This window comes from Hyperolius riggenbachi, chromosome 5, assembly GCF_040937935.1.
Source record: "Hyperolius riggenbachi isolate aHypRig1 chromosome 5, aHypRig1.pri, whole genome shotgun sequence".
Lineage (NCBI taxonomy): Eukaryota > Metazoa > Chordata > Amphibia > Anura > Hyperoliidae > Hyperolius > Hyperolius riggenbachi.
In genome coordinates this window covers 191,641,439-191,656,672 of record NC_090650.1, presented here as the reverse complement: position 1 = coordinate 191,656,672, position 15,234 = coordinate 191,641,439, and the positions used below count along the sequence as shown (strand labels likewise).

Sequence of the window (15,234 nt, the reverse complement as noted above, 5' to 3'; positions counted from 1 at the left end):
GGCGGAGACGAGTCAGCTGCTCATGGAAAAGAGGCCTTACAGATTTTAACAAAAGCAAATACAGTGAAGTTTGAAAATCGCCTCAGAATCTTTCAGAGGTGAAGAAAATCTCTTCTTTTTGTGGAACAGTAGAAGTAACCGTTAGTTAAAACTTTTCAAAGCTGGAGTTTTCCTTTGAATAAAAAAATAAAGACAAAATGGACAATTTTTGCAAAATGTATTTTCCTTTAATACAGTGCATCCAAAACAGGAAATCTGTTCCAGACTATTGGCAATTTATTTATGTGCACATTATTATTTATATAATATTACTATACAGTATTTTGTTGCAATCACACCATTTGTAATTGCAAAACATGTTTAATACAGTACTAAATAATTCTTTGGTTAAGTAATAAATAAAATATAAATAAATGCCCTCTGTTTTCTGCTAAAGATGCAGTGTTATTTCTATTGTGTTACAATATATGTCATACACACTTCAGTTAAGTGAAGGCAAAAAACAACAAAACAACATATTTGGGATGGATACTCAACATAGCATAAGTTCCAGGCTGAGCATGTACTATACCTGATTGAATAATTGAAGAATAATTGGTTATCATTATATATAAATGGGAATTGATTACCTTAAATGTTTGATCGATCTTTTTGACCAAAAATTATTCACAAGTATCTATTGGACAGGATGGAAAATCGATTGGGGCCAGGGCATGAGTGGCTCTAGGTTGCAAGCATATAGAGTTGCACTGTATCGAACAGTGCAACCCTGTGGTTCAATCGATTTTCTATAGATTCCCTGCTGGAATCTGTTAATCCATGTGCTGTATGTTGTAGAAATAGATTCCTTCTGAATCGATTCCTTTCAGAAAGGAATCCATTGTTTTGGATCATTGGATGGAAATCTATATGTGTATGGCCACAGCTGGCCATACACATATAGATTTCCATCCAATGATCCAAAAACAATAGGTGTTAGTAGAATATAGGTAACATTATTAATATTCTACTGCATTAGGTGCACTAATCTAAATTTTGGCTTTACTGTGCGGCAAAATTTCCAAGTGCTGTTATTACATATATACGCATGTACTATGTTTCCTAAGTTCTAATTACATGTTGAAAACTAGAGATGGGTAAAACCCCAAATTTCCTTGAATCCAAATCCAAAAAGATTCTCAAATCTGTACATAAGAATTGTGTGATCCATGGAAGAATACAGTAGCAATTAGACTTAAAATAGTATATTTTAAGTATAACTAGTATTCTTACTGGCATCACACAATTCTTATGTACAGGAGTTGTTAGATTTGAAGGAATCGAGAATCTTTTTGTATTCAGATTTGAGGAAATTTGGGATTTGTTCCATGTCTATTAAAAACCTAATCCTATCTCAACTAAAACAATTAATGTTTACCTTTTCATATCTGCACCTAAATACTTTATTTGTTGACAACCCAACCTTTTTTTTGTAGAGAAAATTTTCATTCAGAAAACATGTCATTTTTAAAATGACTGTCTTTTTAGCAGACAGCATTTATGAAAGCAAGAGTTGCATATTCTAAAGAGAATTATTCAAATTACAGCGACTATCAAATGATCATGTGAAATGTACTATCTGTACACAATGCCAAATATATTCTAGAACAATGCATGTGCAGTATTTTGTGAAATACTGTATATCTTAAACAGCATGGAAAAGACCTACTTCTTCATTAAACTTTTTTTTATAAAGTATCCAACTAATTTTTGAGGTCTCTGTTGATATTCCACCAAAACATCATGAGTACTAGAGATTTGATCTCCTTCCAGACGATTTAAAAGTGTGACACAAACCACCGCAGCTAAAAAAAACAAAAATAAATCATTAACACAAAGCCGCACCCCAGGATCAGTAAAGCATATCAAGATACAAGTATAATTTTTAACATACTATATAAAATAAATGTGTGAAATCACTTTGTTCAAGATATTTTAAGAAATGGTATTATACTAAAACTGCAGTGTCAAAATTGGTGTGACATTCTTGCCTGCAGATGTCATTGTTGGAAGACTGCTTGTTGCCAGGATTTCCCTCCATCCCTGCTTTGTCTAACATCAACTGGCTTTATCAGGTGTGCAATGCATCTTCTGGCTGCATGTCAATTTGGTTTTATATTGCCCTTAGTCATAAGCTAAAATGTCTAACCATTTATTAATGGCAGGACATAAATGCCAACCATTTGTGTAAGCAGCTGATTAGGCTTTCATTTTCAGGCACACCTTATTTACAAGGAAACAGAAGTGAGGTAGGATGGAGTAGAACAGATTTTTAGAACATTAATCAACTGTCTCAACTGCCTTTTCGAGCATGTTGAGATGTTGCTTTCCTGGGTCTGTTAGTAAAAGCCTGGTCACATGTATCTGCACTTTCAGCCATCGAAGAGCGCTTGTAGGCGGTAGCGTGATGTCAATACCTTATTCTCCTATACCTGCCTCCTCCACCTGGACAAATACCTATTGAACACTGTCCAACAAATACGGACCCCTGCTCAGGCATGGCAAATAGTCCATTCTTCTCCCCATGAAGTGAGTGCGCTGAGTGGGGAACAGAATTCCCTTCTTAAGGGATCTAGGGTGTGTGGTTTGCTCTGTTGACGTGGGAATGCGCACACCCTAGATCCCTTAAGAAGGGCATTCCAGTGAGCCAGTTCCTCTGGGCTTGGAGGAATTGCTCTAATGACACAATGTTTGAGAAGGAGAGTACATTCCACATTTCAGCTCTGACTTGAGCTTTTCTTATGCTGAGGGACACTCTGTTTGTTGTATAGCTGGTGTGTGTGTATGTGTGTGTGTGTGTGTGTGGGGGGGGGGGGGGGGGATTGTATATATTGTAATATAGCACTGCACTGTGTTACTGCACCACCTGAGGAAGCCCTTCAGGGTTAAACTGTTTGAGGGACATGTATGTGTGAGCACTGTAAATACTATATGAGCACCCCATAAGTTTGTTTAACCGAGTGATCCCATCACCTGTCTGTTATAAGACGGAGGACGTATATTTAGGTGACGCTTGCTCTAGTATACCTACCTAGCAGCATATAGCTTTTGATCTCCATATATTTATTTTATTTATTTATTCAAGTATTTATATAGTGCTGACATATTATGCAGCGCTGTACAGAGTATATATTGTCTTGTCACTAACTGTCCCTCAGAGGGGCTCACAATCTAGTCTCTACCATAGTCATATGTCTATGTATGTATTGTGTAGTGTATGTACCATAGTCTAGGGCCAAATTAGGGGGAAGCCATTTAACTTACCTGTATGTTTTTGGGATGTGGGAGGAAACAGGAGTGTCTGGAGGAAACCCACACAGACGTGGGGAGAACATACAAACTCCATGCAGATAGCGCCCTGGCTGGGATTTCAACCGGGGACCTGTAAGAATCTATACGTTGGTTGCTATGGGCAACAAAACTACACCTTCGTTCAGCACCATATCACAGGAAGTTTGATAACTTGACTCAGCATAGGAGATAGAACTTCTTAGGCATCATCACAGTTTCAAGGAGTTTATTCAGTAAACAAATATACAGATGCTCATCCCTACACAGCGAAGCAATTGTTCTGTAGTAAGTCCTCTTTGCGTTACAGCTCTTGGTTCCATTGCATGGCAACCAGGTTTTATCTTATGTTCTATCTATACTATGTAGCCCGTAGGCCTATATACAGCATACAGTTAGATAATAGGACGATACATTACAAATAAAAGTAAAGGGTGGGAGTCATCAGCCAGACTGAGAAGAAGTAGCAGTATTTTAGAAGTGCTCTCTGGTCTGCTGCTTTAGTACCAACCACTAAAGAGTTAAATGTGACATCATCTGAGCAGAAACTCATAGCCTGCTATTGGCTGATACAACCTTGTGATATAATGACAGGCACGGTCTTTACTGTGCTTGCCCAAACTATCACCTAGTTCTAAGAACTGTCATCTTGTTCTAAAGAGGCCATTTGTTAAATGCTCTTCTGAGAATATTTTCATAACAATGGCTCATATTTATGTTGTTCGCCGCCAGCTAGTCTGGCCTCTGCACTGGATAAACTCTTTAACCTTGGCTGGTTTTGTGTAAGACACAAAACCATGTTCCAGTGTTTCTAGAAATGCTGCTTAAAGGGAGACTCTGCAAATCAAGTAGTTTAACTAAACTCAGTTAAAGTAACTGAGGCCTATGAATTCAATCATATAATACCTAAATTCTTACAGGACCCAGCACTGCAAGGCGAAAGCGCTAACCACTACGCCACTGTGCTGCCCTATACTAGTTATCCTGTGCAGACTGAACTGGGTAACTGCGGGATAGCTACACCCCACTCCAGATCATTTGTGGGAGTGGTGGGGAATAAGCAAAGTCCCACCAGTATTCCTCAGTCATTCTTGTTGTGGATATAACAGACATAAGTTTATAGAGGTGTCCACACATAGGCATTCTCTTTTTACGAGTATCTTTTAATAAATAAAAGTTATCAGTCTTTAATGTATGTGTACCCTTAGGACCTGTCCACTTGGACAAATAGTGCAAGTATTTGATTCCCCTGGTACTCCGTTCGGAGAGTTTGCAACTGATTGGATTTTACCAACTGTATCAATGTGCAATGAACAAGGACATCAGAGTGCACTGACAGCATTTGTGTGCACACAGTCATCACCTCACCACAAAGTAATTTTGTAAAACATATGACACACCTGCCTTACAGAGCAATGCAATATTCTTCACATCTTCCAATTAAACCTTTCAAGAAGCTTACCTCGCAATCCACTTATATTGCACATTGCTGCAAACACGGATGACTCCATCTCAATGTTTCTAATTCCAGCATCATATGCTGCTTTCAGATACTGCATCTTCTCCTCCTCTGTATATGAGCAGATTGCACCATCAAGACGTGCTTGGCCTTCGTTGGAAAATAACATTGGATTAAAACATGAATGCATCCAGTATATATATTTCATAGGTATTTATAGGCATAAAGGTTTCATAGAGATTCTGGTGAGTTCAATCACATACTGACTTCAAATATCTTCAGCTTTTTCTTAGGACAGGTACTTTACATACTCTACATTAAACCTAACCTAAAGTATAAGAAAATCTTCTGATTCTTTAAATTTGGAAAATTGATACTCTGAAGTACAAGTTAACATAAAACTATTGGTATGTCCTCGACAAAATCATTACCTTATCTCTATAGGTACTATTCCCAGTATTACTTCCAGTACAGCCCTAAGTAGTGTCATGTTCCTCCACAAGCATTGCCCCCAGCCTGGTCATTTCCCCCTACAAACACTGTCCATATCCTTAGGCATCATCACAGTTTCACTTTCCATATCCTGTCTATGTTCCTCCCAGAAGTATAGCCCCCATCCTGACATACACCCTTCCACAAGTGCTATGCCCAGTCTTACATGTCCCCTTCCAGAAGCTTTCCCCCATCTTGCCAATTCCCCCACAAGTTTTGCCGCAGCCTATCATGCGACTCATATATGTATCTCCCCTCCTCGACACTGCTCCACTGTAAAAAGTTGTCACAAAATATTGTAACTAAGGAGATGTTAAACAAACCTTCATAAAAGTCCAAAGTGCACATGGTTTTTCCAATAACAGTGTTGAATTCATTGATTTCGTGACTGCACTGAATCAGCTCTTGGGCCAGTTCAGCATCCAGTTTTGTACTACGGATTACTGTTTTCCCGAGTACTATCTGCTCAAACTGAGGTTCAAAGGTAGGATTCACAGACTGACTCGTAATCACCACAGAGCCTGGCTCAATACCTAAAAATATAACATATCCATAATTAGCAATGCAAAAGTGAATTCCCTGCCTAAGGATTCAATATAAACAGTTATCTTTTATAAATATGCAGGCAATGAAGAATGTTCTTTCAAATTAAATCTTAGTTGAGACGTGTTGAGTCTTCCAATATCATTCTGAAAAAGTAAGGTGTAAAGATGAGCTTGTGAGGAAATCAGTTTGCTGTGAAAATTAGCAAGTGTGTTTCATAACCTGGAAGTGGGAATTTGTACTCTCTTGGAATGATTCATTTACTTTTCAGTGTAAGAACCTATCTGTCACTTTTAATAAAGCAACAGGCAAAACAGGACATTTGTCAATCTAGGCCTCATCGCTACAATGGGCTCTATTCACAAAACTTCTCATACATGACTTATTTATCACCTAATTAATAAAAATAACCTTTCAGCAAATTTACAAGAAAAATAATTACCCAAAGTTAGTTGTTCCTGATTAACTTAATTTCAATATTACTTTTCTTACCTTAATTATATTATATTTTTGCTCTGTGGGAGATTACAAATGTAACATAGATAAGGTGAAAACAGATGAAAACAGGTGAAAAAGCTTTGTGAATCATGCCCAGTGTCTCAGAACAGAGGAAGACATACCCACACTAAGGTGGTTACTCTACAAACAATAAAAGTGGGTGCAGGATTTGGACACTGGGGCTCGGCTACTATATAGCCCAACTATAAATATCTGCACTAGGGCTCTGCTGTTATATAGCTTAGCTCCGGCTCTCTGGATATCAGTGGCAGAGAGAGACAGATAGAGCAATAGGTAATGCTAGATTGGTTAGTGTTAGGGGACTGGGTAGGGGAAGTATATAGGGAGAGAAGGTTAGGGTTACTCATTTAAGAAGGAGTTTGCTTTGGGAGGCGGGTTATGGTTATGCATATAGATAGGGGTATGCTGTGGGAGGCAATAGCTGATTGTTTGCTTTGGGAGGAGGGTTAGGTCTCAGGCAAACCAATAGTAGAATATTGGTTATACGATATTGACCATAATTCATTAAGCGTATCTCCTGTCTTTAATAACATTTTATAGGATCCTCCTGCAGTCTGGCTGTAATTTTGCTGGCAGAGGAGGCAGCAGGAGGGTTAAAGCTACATTCTGCCTGGGTATGCTTCTACCATCCCTATCTACTGCATCTAAGGATAACTACAGAGGTGATAACTTGAAAGCTGGAGTGATAAGATAACAATCTCACTTTAAAAACGTATTACTACATGTTAATAAGGCAAGCTTCTTTAATGAATTAACACTTAAAATACCAATCAATGTTTGGTGATAAGTTTTCACTTTCACTAATTGTGGCCATTATCGATATGCTAGCTATCAGCAACAACCAAAATAACTGCTAAACATACTTACTGTACTGATGGACATACGTCCATCGAGTTCTGGTTGAACTCGATGGACGTATGTCTTTTTTCAACCCAAGTAACTATGTAACCATGTAACTCTCTATTGTTAGTGACACTTCAGACACCCTTGCTTTCTTCACTTAGTACCTAGTGAAGGTGCTAAACTGATAGTAACAGGACCACAATTAGGAAAAATTCTGAAATTCAATAAACGTGTATGCATTCATTTGAGATGTACAATTGTCCCATGGTAAAATGCATTTTTGTTTTACATTTTTTATATTTTACCTATGCCGCCAGAAGTACCAATGCGCACAACAGTGACATCACAACACTTGGAGTGGTACAGGAGTTTGATCAGTTCGTGGAGCATTATGGAGATTGATGGAATTCCCATACCATGCTGAAAAAGATAAAGCCAATCATAATATAAAAAATTGTCAAAAAGTGACTCCATCATCTCTATACTCAGACCATAAAGAGTGCAACTATCCCTTCTGATGTTAAAAGGACCCTGCGCAGTGCCAAAAAAAGGAAATCTGGACTTACCTGGGGTTTCCTCCAGCCTTCCCCCCCCCCCCTTCCCCGGTAGCCCACATGGTCCCCAGGCATCCTCTTGTTCCCTTCTGTGGTCCCGCTGGTGTCTCTGGTAATCCAGCGACTTCTGCTGAAGTCGCACCCCAGCGCATCTTCATGCCGGTTGCTGTAGGCATCCTGCACATTCACGGTTCTCTAAAGACTGAACCGCACATGCGCAGGATGCTTACAACGACCGGGGTGATGGCGCCGCAGGGGCACAAATGCGAGACCAGAGCCCCCAGTGGGACCATAGAAGGGACCAAGAGTATGCTGGGGGACCTTGTGTACTACTGCAGGCTGGGGGAAGCCCCAAATAAGTCCAGATTTCCTTTGAATGGCACTGCTCAGGCTTCCATTAAACTAGTACACGGACATTCTTGTCTTTCAGTTTTCTGTGCACATTTTTCTACATGTGTTTTATGCACACCATGCGTGTTTGTATGCAGGAAAACATGCATTTTTTTATAGCAGCTAATATAATTGCTAGAGAAAAACGACAAAATGTGCAGAATTAGCCTGCAGGATGTCAGGTTTTTTTTTCTGTGCGCAAAAAACACATTGAGGCCTCTTGCACACTACATGCGATTCTGATTTGCGATTTTTAATCGATTTTCACATGCGATTCCGATTTTTAATCGGCACTGCACGCTGCGTTATTTCTGCGTTTTTCTTTCGATAGCATCCAGGGAAAATCGGAATCGCAAATTGGATTTGCAGTGCGCAGGGAGCCTAAGTGTGAACAAGCCCATTGACTAACATGAGTTCTCAGTCTTTCTGTGCAGAAAACGCACATGAAAACAGTCAAGGATGTCGCCTGCCTAACTGAATCCATAGAATGCAATTTATTTTAACAAAGGCTCCAAATCTGCACACATTCTAACACTAAATAAACGCACTTGACAAATAGCATTTAACCCTCCGGATAGATATTTGACAGGAGACCAGGCTTTGCATCTCAACTCCTCCTGTTTAGTAAGCTTGACGGCCCATTTACACTAAGGCGGAAACCGCCGCGATTCCGCAGAGTTTCCCTGCACATGAATCGCACGGGGAAACTCTGACATAGGGGAGAATGGCGCCGCCGGCGGAATCGCTTGCTGTAGCGATTCGGCCGGAACCCCCCGCAGAATTCGCAGCTGAGGCTGCAAATCCCATAGCCGTGCATGGCACGGCTGATGGGATTCGCCTGCGATCCCACCCACCCGCTCAGTGCCGCACTAGTGGAAACGAGCCCTGAAGCTATTTAGTGAGGAGAACTTGGGCAAGACTCCACAACACTGCTACTGCCTATAGAGCGTGCCCTAGTGGATGCAACTCTGGCACTTTGAGCCCACCAGGAGAAACACGCGATATAAATGTTCTGTGTCTTGTTTTGACTTGGCTTTTAAAGCTTTTTTGAGTATAAGAATGCTATATTGTAATGCCAATATTTTATATATGTTTATATGTCTATTTTATTTGGTGCTTGAGCACTGAGCTTCTTACCTTATATTTAATTTTTATAGGCACTACAAATTGGCCTGAGGAAGTGACCTCAGACCCACGAAACACTTTGCCAGTGCATAATGAATTTCACTTTTGTATGAAGTTGTCATTTTTGAGGTAAGCCAACTCCTTCTCGCTCCATTTTAGCTATGTTTACATCTTACCCTATTGGGTACCTTAAAATGAAACATCGAGCCCCTAAAATATGTTGGTGCAAGGATATCTTGGGAAATCCTTGTAGATTTTAAATGAAATGTACACATATGAATTTTTACATAAAATTGAAAAAAGATGTACAGAAATAGAATGTACAGAAATGGAAATGGCTGGCAATGAACTGGTTTGGATGATCTAAATTAAGGTCCTGCCCAGACATGTTTCATTACCAACTGAGATTCACAATGACTATTTTAGAAATATACTGTATAGTTGATAATTAGGAGATTTCTATGGAAGTGGGGAGACTGCAAGAATTAAGATATAAATGTTAGCAATACAAAACAGTGTCCAGTTGAAATACAAAACAATGTCCAGTTGAAATACAAAACAATGTCCAGTTGAAGTACAAAACAATGTCCAATTGAAACTACCTTATATTTAGTGGATTTACTATGACAAGTGTAAATGACAACATTCACAGATATGAAGATATTATGATTAACTTACACTGATTGACAGCACTGGTCCAACTTTATACATGGCATAACGGTCTGTTCCTGCACAAATGTTAGGGATATCTTCTTTTGGGTCTCCCAGATTCAATTCCCCAGTAATGTACTGAGCAAAAGCTTTCATCCTTGATGGGCTGCCTCCAACACATACAAACTGCATAAAAAAGTACACATGTATTTATTATTGACAGGTATAACATTTCAACCACATTCATAATATTGTAGCATACGTTTATTGAAAAAAGCAAATGGCTATTGTCCTTAAACAGAATCTGTATTGTTAAAATCGCACAAAAGTAAACATACCAGTGCGTTAGGGGACATCTCCTATTCCCCTCTGTTACAATTTCGCCGCTCCTCGCCGCATTAAAAGTAGTCAAAAACAGTTTTAAAAAGTTTGTTTATAAACAAACAAAATGGCCACCGAAACAGGAAGTAGGTTGATGTACAGTATGTCCACACATAGAAAATACATCCATACACAAGCAGGCTGTATACAGCCTTCCTTTTGAATCTCAAGAGAGCATTTGTGTGTTTCTTTCCCCCTGCAGCTCTCACCCACTGAAGAGTTACAAGCTGATTGTTTCTTCCTGCAGACAGCTCTGCCCGTGTCTGTAATTCCTCAGCATGTGACTCCTTTCACAACAGAGGATTTATCCAGCTTGTAAAAGATAAGAGAGCAGAGAAAAGCTGGCTAATGTAAATAACACACACACACACACACGGGAGTGTGCATAGAGGGGCCTGGAGGGGGGCGTGCATAGCAGATCAACACTGAAGAGTTGGCAGCCTTCCAGACACAGGGCGACAAGTCCGACAGGGGAAAGATAAGCAGATTTATTACAGAGACGGTGATAGTAGAAAGTGCTGCAGTCAGCCAGAGCACATTAGAATAGGTTTAGGAACTTGTAGGATGGTATAAAACATGATGTAATTTTTGTTACAGACTCTCTTTAAAGAAGGGGGACAAATCTCTTCAACAGGGATAGAAGCAGCAGTAAATGAAACTGTTTGGCAGCATGGAGAGTAGACAGAGCCTTGTGTGTCTTTTCTCTTCTTTTCTGTTCCTGGCACCACCAAGGTACACATCAAAGCCAAGTGATCCTGAAGGCATGAAGCGAAGAAAACTCTCTCCAAGGTTTTCTAATTGGCCATCCAAAACTAAAATAGGATACATGACGTTATGCATCTGCCTTAGTGTGAACCTAGCCTCAGGGAAGTTATTTTCCTACACACCATGGGCACTTGTCTTCATTACAAAGCATGCAGACAAAATATTTAATGATTGTGAAGGAGATAATGTGCATGGTGTGTAGAAAAATGCAGCACTGCTGTAAGATTTTTCCCTCATGCAAAAATTTGCATTAAATCTGAACAACCTCATTTATTAACGTGGGCTGTCACATCTAATGGGAATTCACATGTGGGGAAATCACATGTAATTCCCATAGGTGATTCTCCACAGAAATATATATGTTTTTAATTGGTTTTCTAAATGGCCAGTGATAGGGCACGATAGGGCTGATCTATTCCCCTGATTGTTTTTAGAATAGATCTAAGCTGTGATGAGATACTTTACATTTCAAAAAAGAGGAAGACCATAACACGGTGTCAGATTGCTGTATACCCTAGAAAATCATATATAACTATAATTATAAATATTTATATATAATCAAATATATATAAAATCATATATATATACAGTATATCATATATATAGTACTTTGTATGAGTCTGAACCAGTTCTGAAGCCTGCAAAGAAATCTTGTACAGTAAGGCCTTGTTCACATTATAAATTGCCAGGGCTATCGCAACGCTGAGCGATTTAATGAAAGTTTTGTCAACGTCACCCAGAAATTATTTAATACAATGTATTTATTCATAGAAGTGCTGGGGAAATCGCTATACAAAGCACTTTTTCAAACCCTTTGCGATTTCCCTATACCTTCCATTGAGCCAAAGCACTCAGAAAACACTCTCATAGGAAATCATTGCACAGGTGCTATTAGGGCGATTTCAAAAATCGCCAGGGCTTAAAAAAATCTGCAAACACTCATAGTGTGAACGAGCTCTGAGGGCTCATTCACACTAGAGGCATTTTTTCAAGCGCTGGCAATTTTTCCAAATCGCCCTGAAAGCGCTTACAATATACTTTCCTATGCGCTAGTTCAGATTGGGGCATTCCGTTCGCTTTCCGATCTGAAAAATGCCGCATGGACTTTTTTCAGGGCAATTCTGCCTCAATGGAAGGGATAGTAAAAACGCAAAATGCTCACAAAATCGCATTGTGCAGTGATTGCGTTTGCGTTTTTAAGAATAAATACATTGTATTTATTCTTTTCCGGGTCAAAGAGTTCAACTCCTGACTTGCGTCAGGGAGTGAATTAAAAAAACGCTCTGGAAAAGTGCTTAGAAAAGCGCTTTTAACAAAAACGCACTCCCCACCCAAGCGCCAGGAATCACACAAAAAAAAATCACCCTAACGCGATTGGAACGCAATGTGAACAAGGCCTCAGTCATTAAAGGTATCACCTAAACAACTTTTGTTGTTCTGTCTTCGGATTCTCTCCATGACTATTACAGGACCAAACGCAACTGTAAAACGTTTAGCTTGTTAGAAGCAGATGTTGTTAAAACTGGTAGCTCTCCAAACCTTCTCACCTTAACATCTCCAAAAAGAGCTGGGAAATCATGAGAATTTGTTCCAAGATCAAAATGATACAAAATATCTTCCTTCATTTTCTCCAGATGAGGATTGGGGACTTCAATGGACTTTTTTTCTCTATAAGAAAGAATACATTAATGGCCCTTGCTGTGTATAATACGGTAAGTCATTATTCACTCACTCTGTATGCAATGCCCAACACACTGAACATAGTGTGCAAACCCCAGGGACATCAGCCACTGCATAGTAAGCAATATCTGGCATTCACATAATTATTTCAGCAGTGTCACTCAGGAAAAACTTTTTAGCCTCAAGGACCTATCAACTAATGTCTATTTTGCATTTTATCTTCTCTTCTGAGCCTATAAGGAGACACTTTTCTTCCTTTCTTGCACATCTTTTTCTCATTCGGGGAATGGTATTGGTATTCACATGGAAAGTTGGTGCTAGTGTGTGTTACACCGGTTATTATCTCCATGTAATACCTTTAGCTTAAAATACAAGCTTATAGCATTGTTAGGGCCTGAGCCCACTGCTGCATTTTTAAAACGCATAAAAACGCAATGCTTTTTTCAGGCATTTTTGAAATTCATTTTCAAGCGGTTTGATGTGTTTTTAAGGCCCGTTTGCACTGTACGTGGTGCGATGCATTTACATTGTGTGCTGGTTGTGCAGAGCAGTGCGGAGCGTTCTGAGAATCTGCAGCATGCTGCAGATTCTAGCACGGCCTCATCCACACGCCATCTCCTCCAATACACTTCCACATCTCCTGATGCGGAAGTGATGCAAATGTGAGCGGAAGTAGCCGCATGCATTTTTATGTTTATTTGTTTTTAAATGCAGCAGTGGGCTCAGGCCCGTAATCTTTATGGTAAGGGAAGTCTGCTAGTCAATATTGTATTAATGTCCTTAGCGGTAATCACGAGTTCAGCTTGGGGTGGAAAAAACAAGCCAGGAGCAGTAAACCCCGAGCTGAACTCGTGGTAGCTGCCAGGAGGTCTATGCAGAGCAATGTGCACAGCGGTCATTTTAACTCACCTCCCGGGGGATCCCGACATCGGCTGATGTTTTTCTTCCTCTCCTCCGAGGCTCTGCTTCCCCTGGTGAGATCACTGTCTGTCTTCATGACGACAGCTGGCAATCTTACTATAGGGTTACAACGCCAACTGGAGGAGGGAGGAAAACTGCACCACTGGATCCCAGGTAGTGTTGGGCGAACAGTGTTCGCCACTGTTCGGGTTCTGCAGAACATCACCCTGTTCAGGTGATGTTCGAGTTCGGCCGAACACCATCAGGTGTTCGGCCAAACCGTTCGGCCACATGGCCGAACTAAGAGCGCATGGCCGAACGTTCCACGAACGTTCGGCTAGCGCTGTGATTGGCCGAACGGGTCACGTGGTTCGGACCCGAACGCGCTCTGATTGGCCGAACGGTCACGTGGTTCGGGTAAATAAATACCCGAACCACGTCATATCTCCGCCATTTGTCTGTGGGTTTAGCTTTGGGTAGGCAGGCAGGGTAGTTCGCTCTCCAGCCACGCTAGCCAGGGTCCCCCCAGTCATTGTGTGTCGCTGCTGGGAACAGTAGTACACCGCTCGCTCAGCCACACTATATATAGCATTGGTTACTGCCACTGTGTACCTCGCTCAGCCACACTATATATAGCATTGTGTTTACTGCCACTCTGTGTACACGGCTCAGCCAGACTATATAGCATTGTGTGTACTGCCACTGTGTACCTCGCTCAGCCACGCTATATATAGCATTGTGTTTACTGCCACTCTGTGTACACCGCTCAGCCAGACTATATAGCATTGTGTGTACTGCCACTGTGTACCTCGCTCAGCCACGCTATATATAGCATTGTGTTTACTGTCACTCTGTGTACACCGCTCAGCCAGACTATATAGCATTGTGTGTACTGCCACTGTGTACCTCGCTCAGCCACGCTATATATAGCATTGTGTTTACTGCCACTCTGTGTACACCGCTCAGCCAGACTATATAGCATTGTGTGTACTGCCACTCTGTGTACACCGCTCAGCCAGACTATATAGCATTGTTTACTGCCACTCTGTGTACACCGCTCAGCCAGACTATATAGCATTGTTTACTGCCACTCTGTGTACACCGCTCAGCCAGACTATATAACATTGTGTGTACTGCCACTCTGTGTACACCGCTCAGCCAGACTATATAGCATTGTTTACTGCCACTCTGTGTACAACGCTCAGCCACACTATATAGCATTGTTTACTGCCACTCTATGTACACCGCTCAGCCAGACTATATAGCATTGTGTCTACTGCCACTCTGTGTACACCGCTCAGCCAGACTATATAGCATTGTTTACTGCCACTCTGTGTACAACGCTCAGCCACACTATATAGCATTGTTTACTGCCACTCTGTGTACACGGCTCAGCCAGACTATATAGCATTGTTTACTGCCACTCTGTGTACACCGCTCAGCCAGACTATATAGCATTGTGTGTATTGCCACTCTGTGTACACCGCTCAGCCAGACTATATAGCATTGCGTACTCTGCCAGTCAGTGTGTATATTGCTGGGATCAGTAATACTCCACTCACCGCCAACCACTATATGAGCTCACCATGAGTTCCTCAGAGACCT

At 40.7% G+C, this 15,234-nt stretch overlaps 1 protein-coding gene across 3 annotated transcripts in view; it reads right to left on the bottom strand.

The window, feature by feature from the left end:
* Positions 1-231: 231 nt before the first annotated feature.
* Positions 232-15,234, bottom strand: part of UPP1 (uridine phosphorylase 1) — a 34,302-nt gene continuing 19,299 nt past the window's right edge. For all 3 annotated transcript variants that reach the window (XM_068234540.1, XM_068234539.1, XM_068234541.1), the window contains exons 3-8: positions 12,597-12,717; positions 9,931-10,089; positions 7,489-7,603; positions 5,602-5,811; positions 4,790-4,936; positions 232-1,844 (exon numbers count right to left, since the gene is read on the bottom strand). In XM_068234540.1, coding sequence (XP_068090641.1) covers positions 1,705-1,844; positions 4,790-4,936; positions 5,602-5,811; positions 7,489-7,603; positions 9,931-10,089; positions 12,597-12,717 — 892 coding nt within the window. In that variant the 3' untranslated portion in view covers positions 232-1,704. The remainder of the gene's footprint in view (positions 1,845-4,789; positions 4,937-5,601; positions 5,812-7,488; positions 7,604-9,930; positions 10,090-12,596; positions 12,718-15,234) is intronic.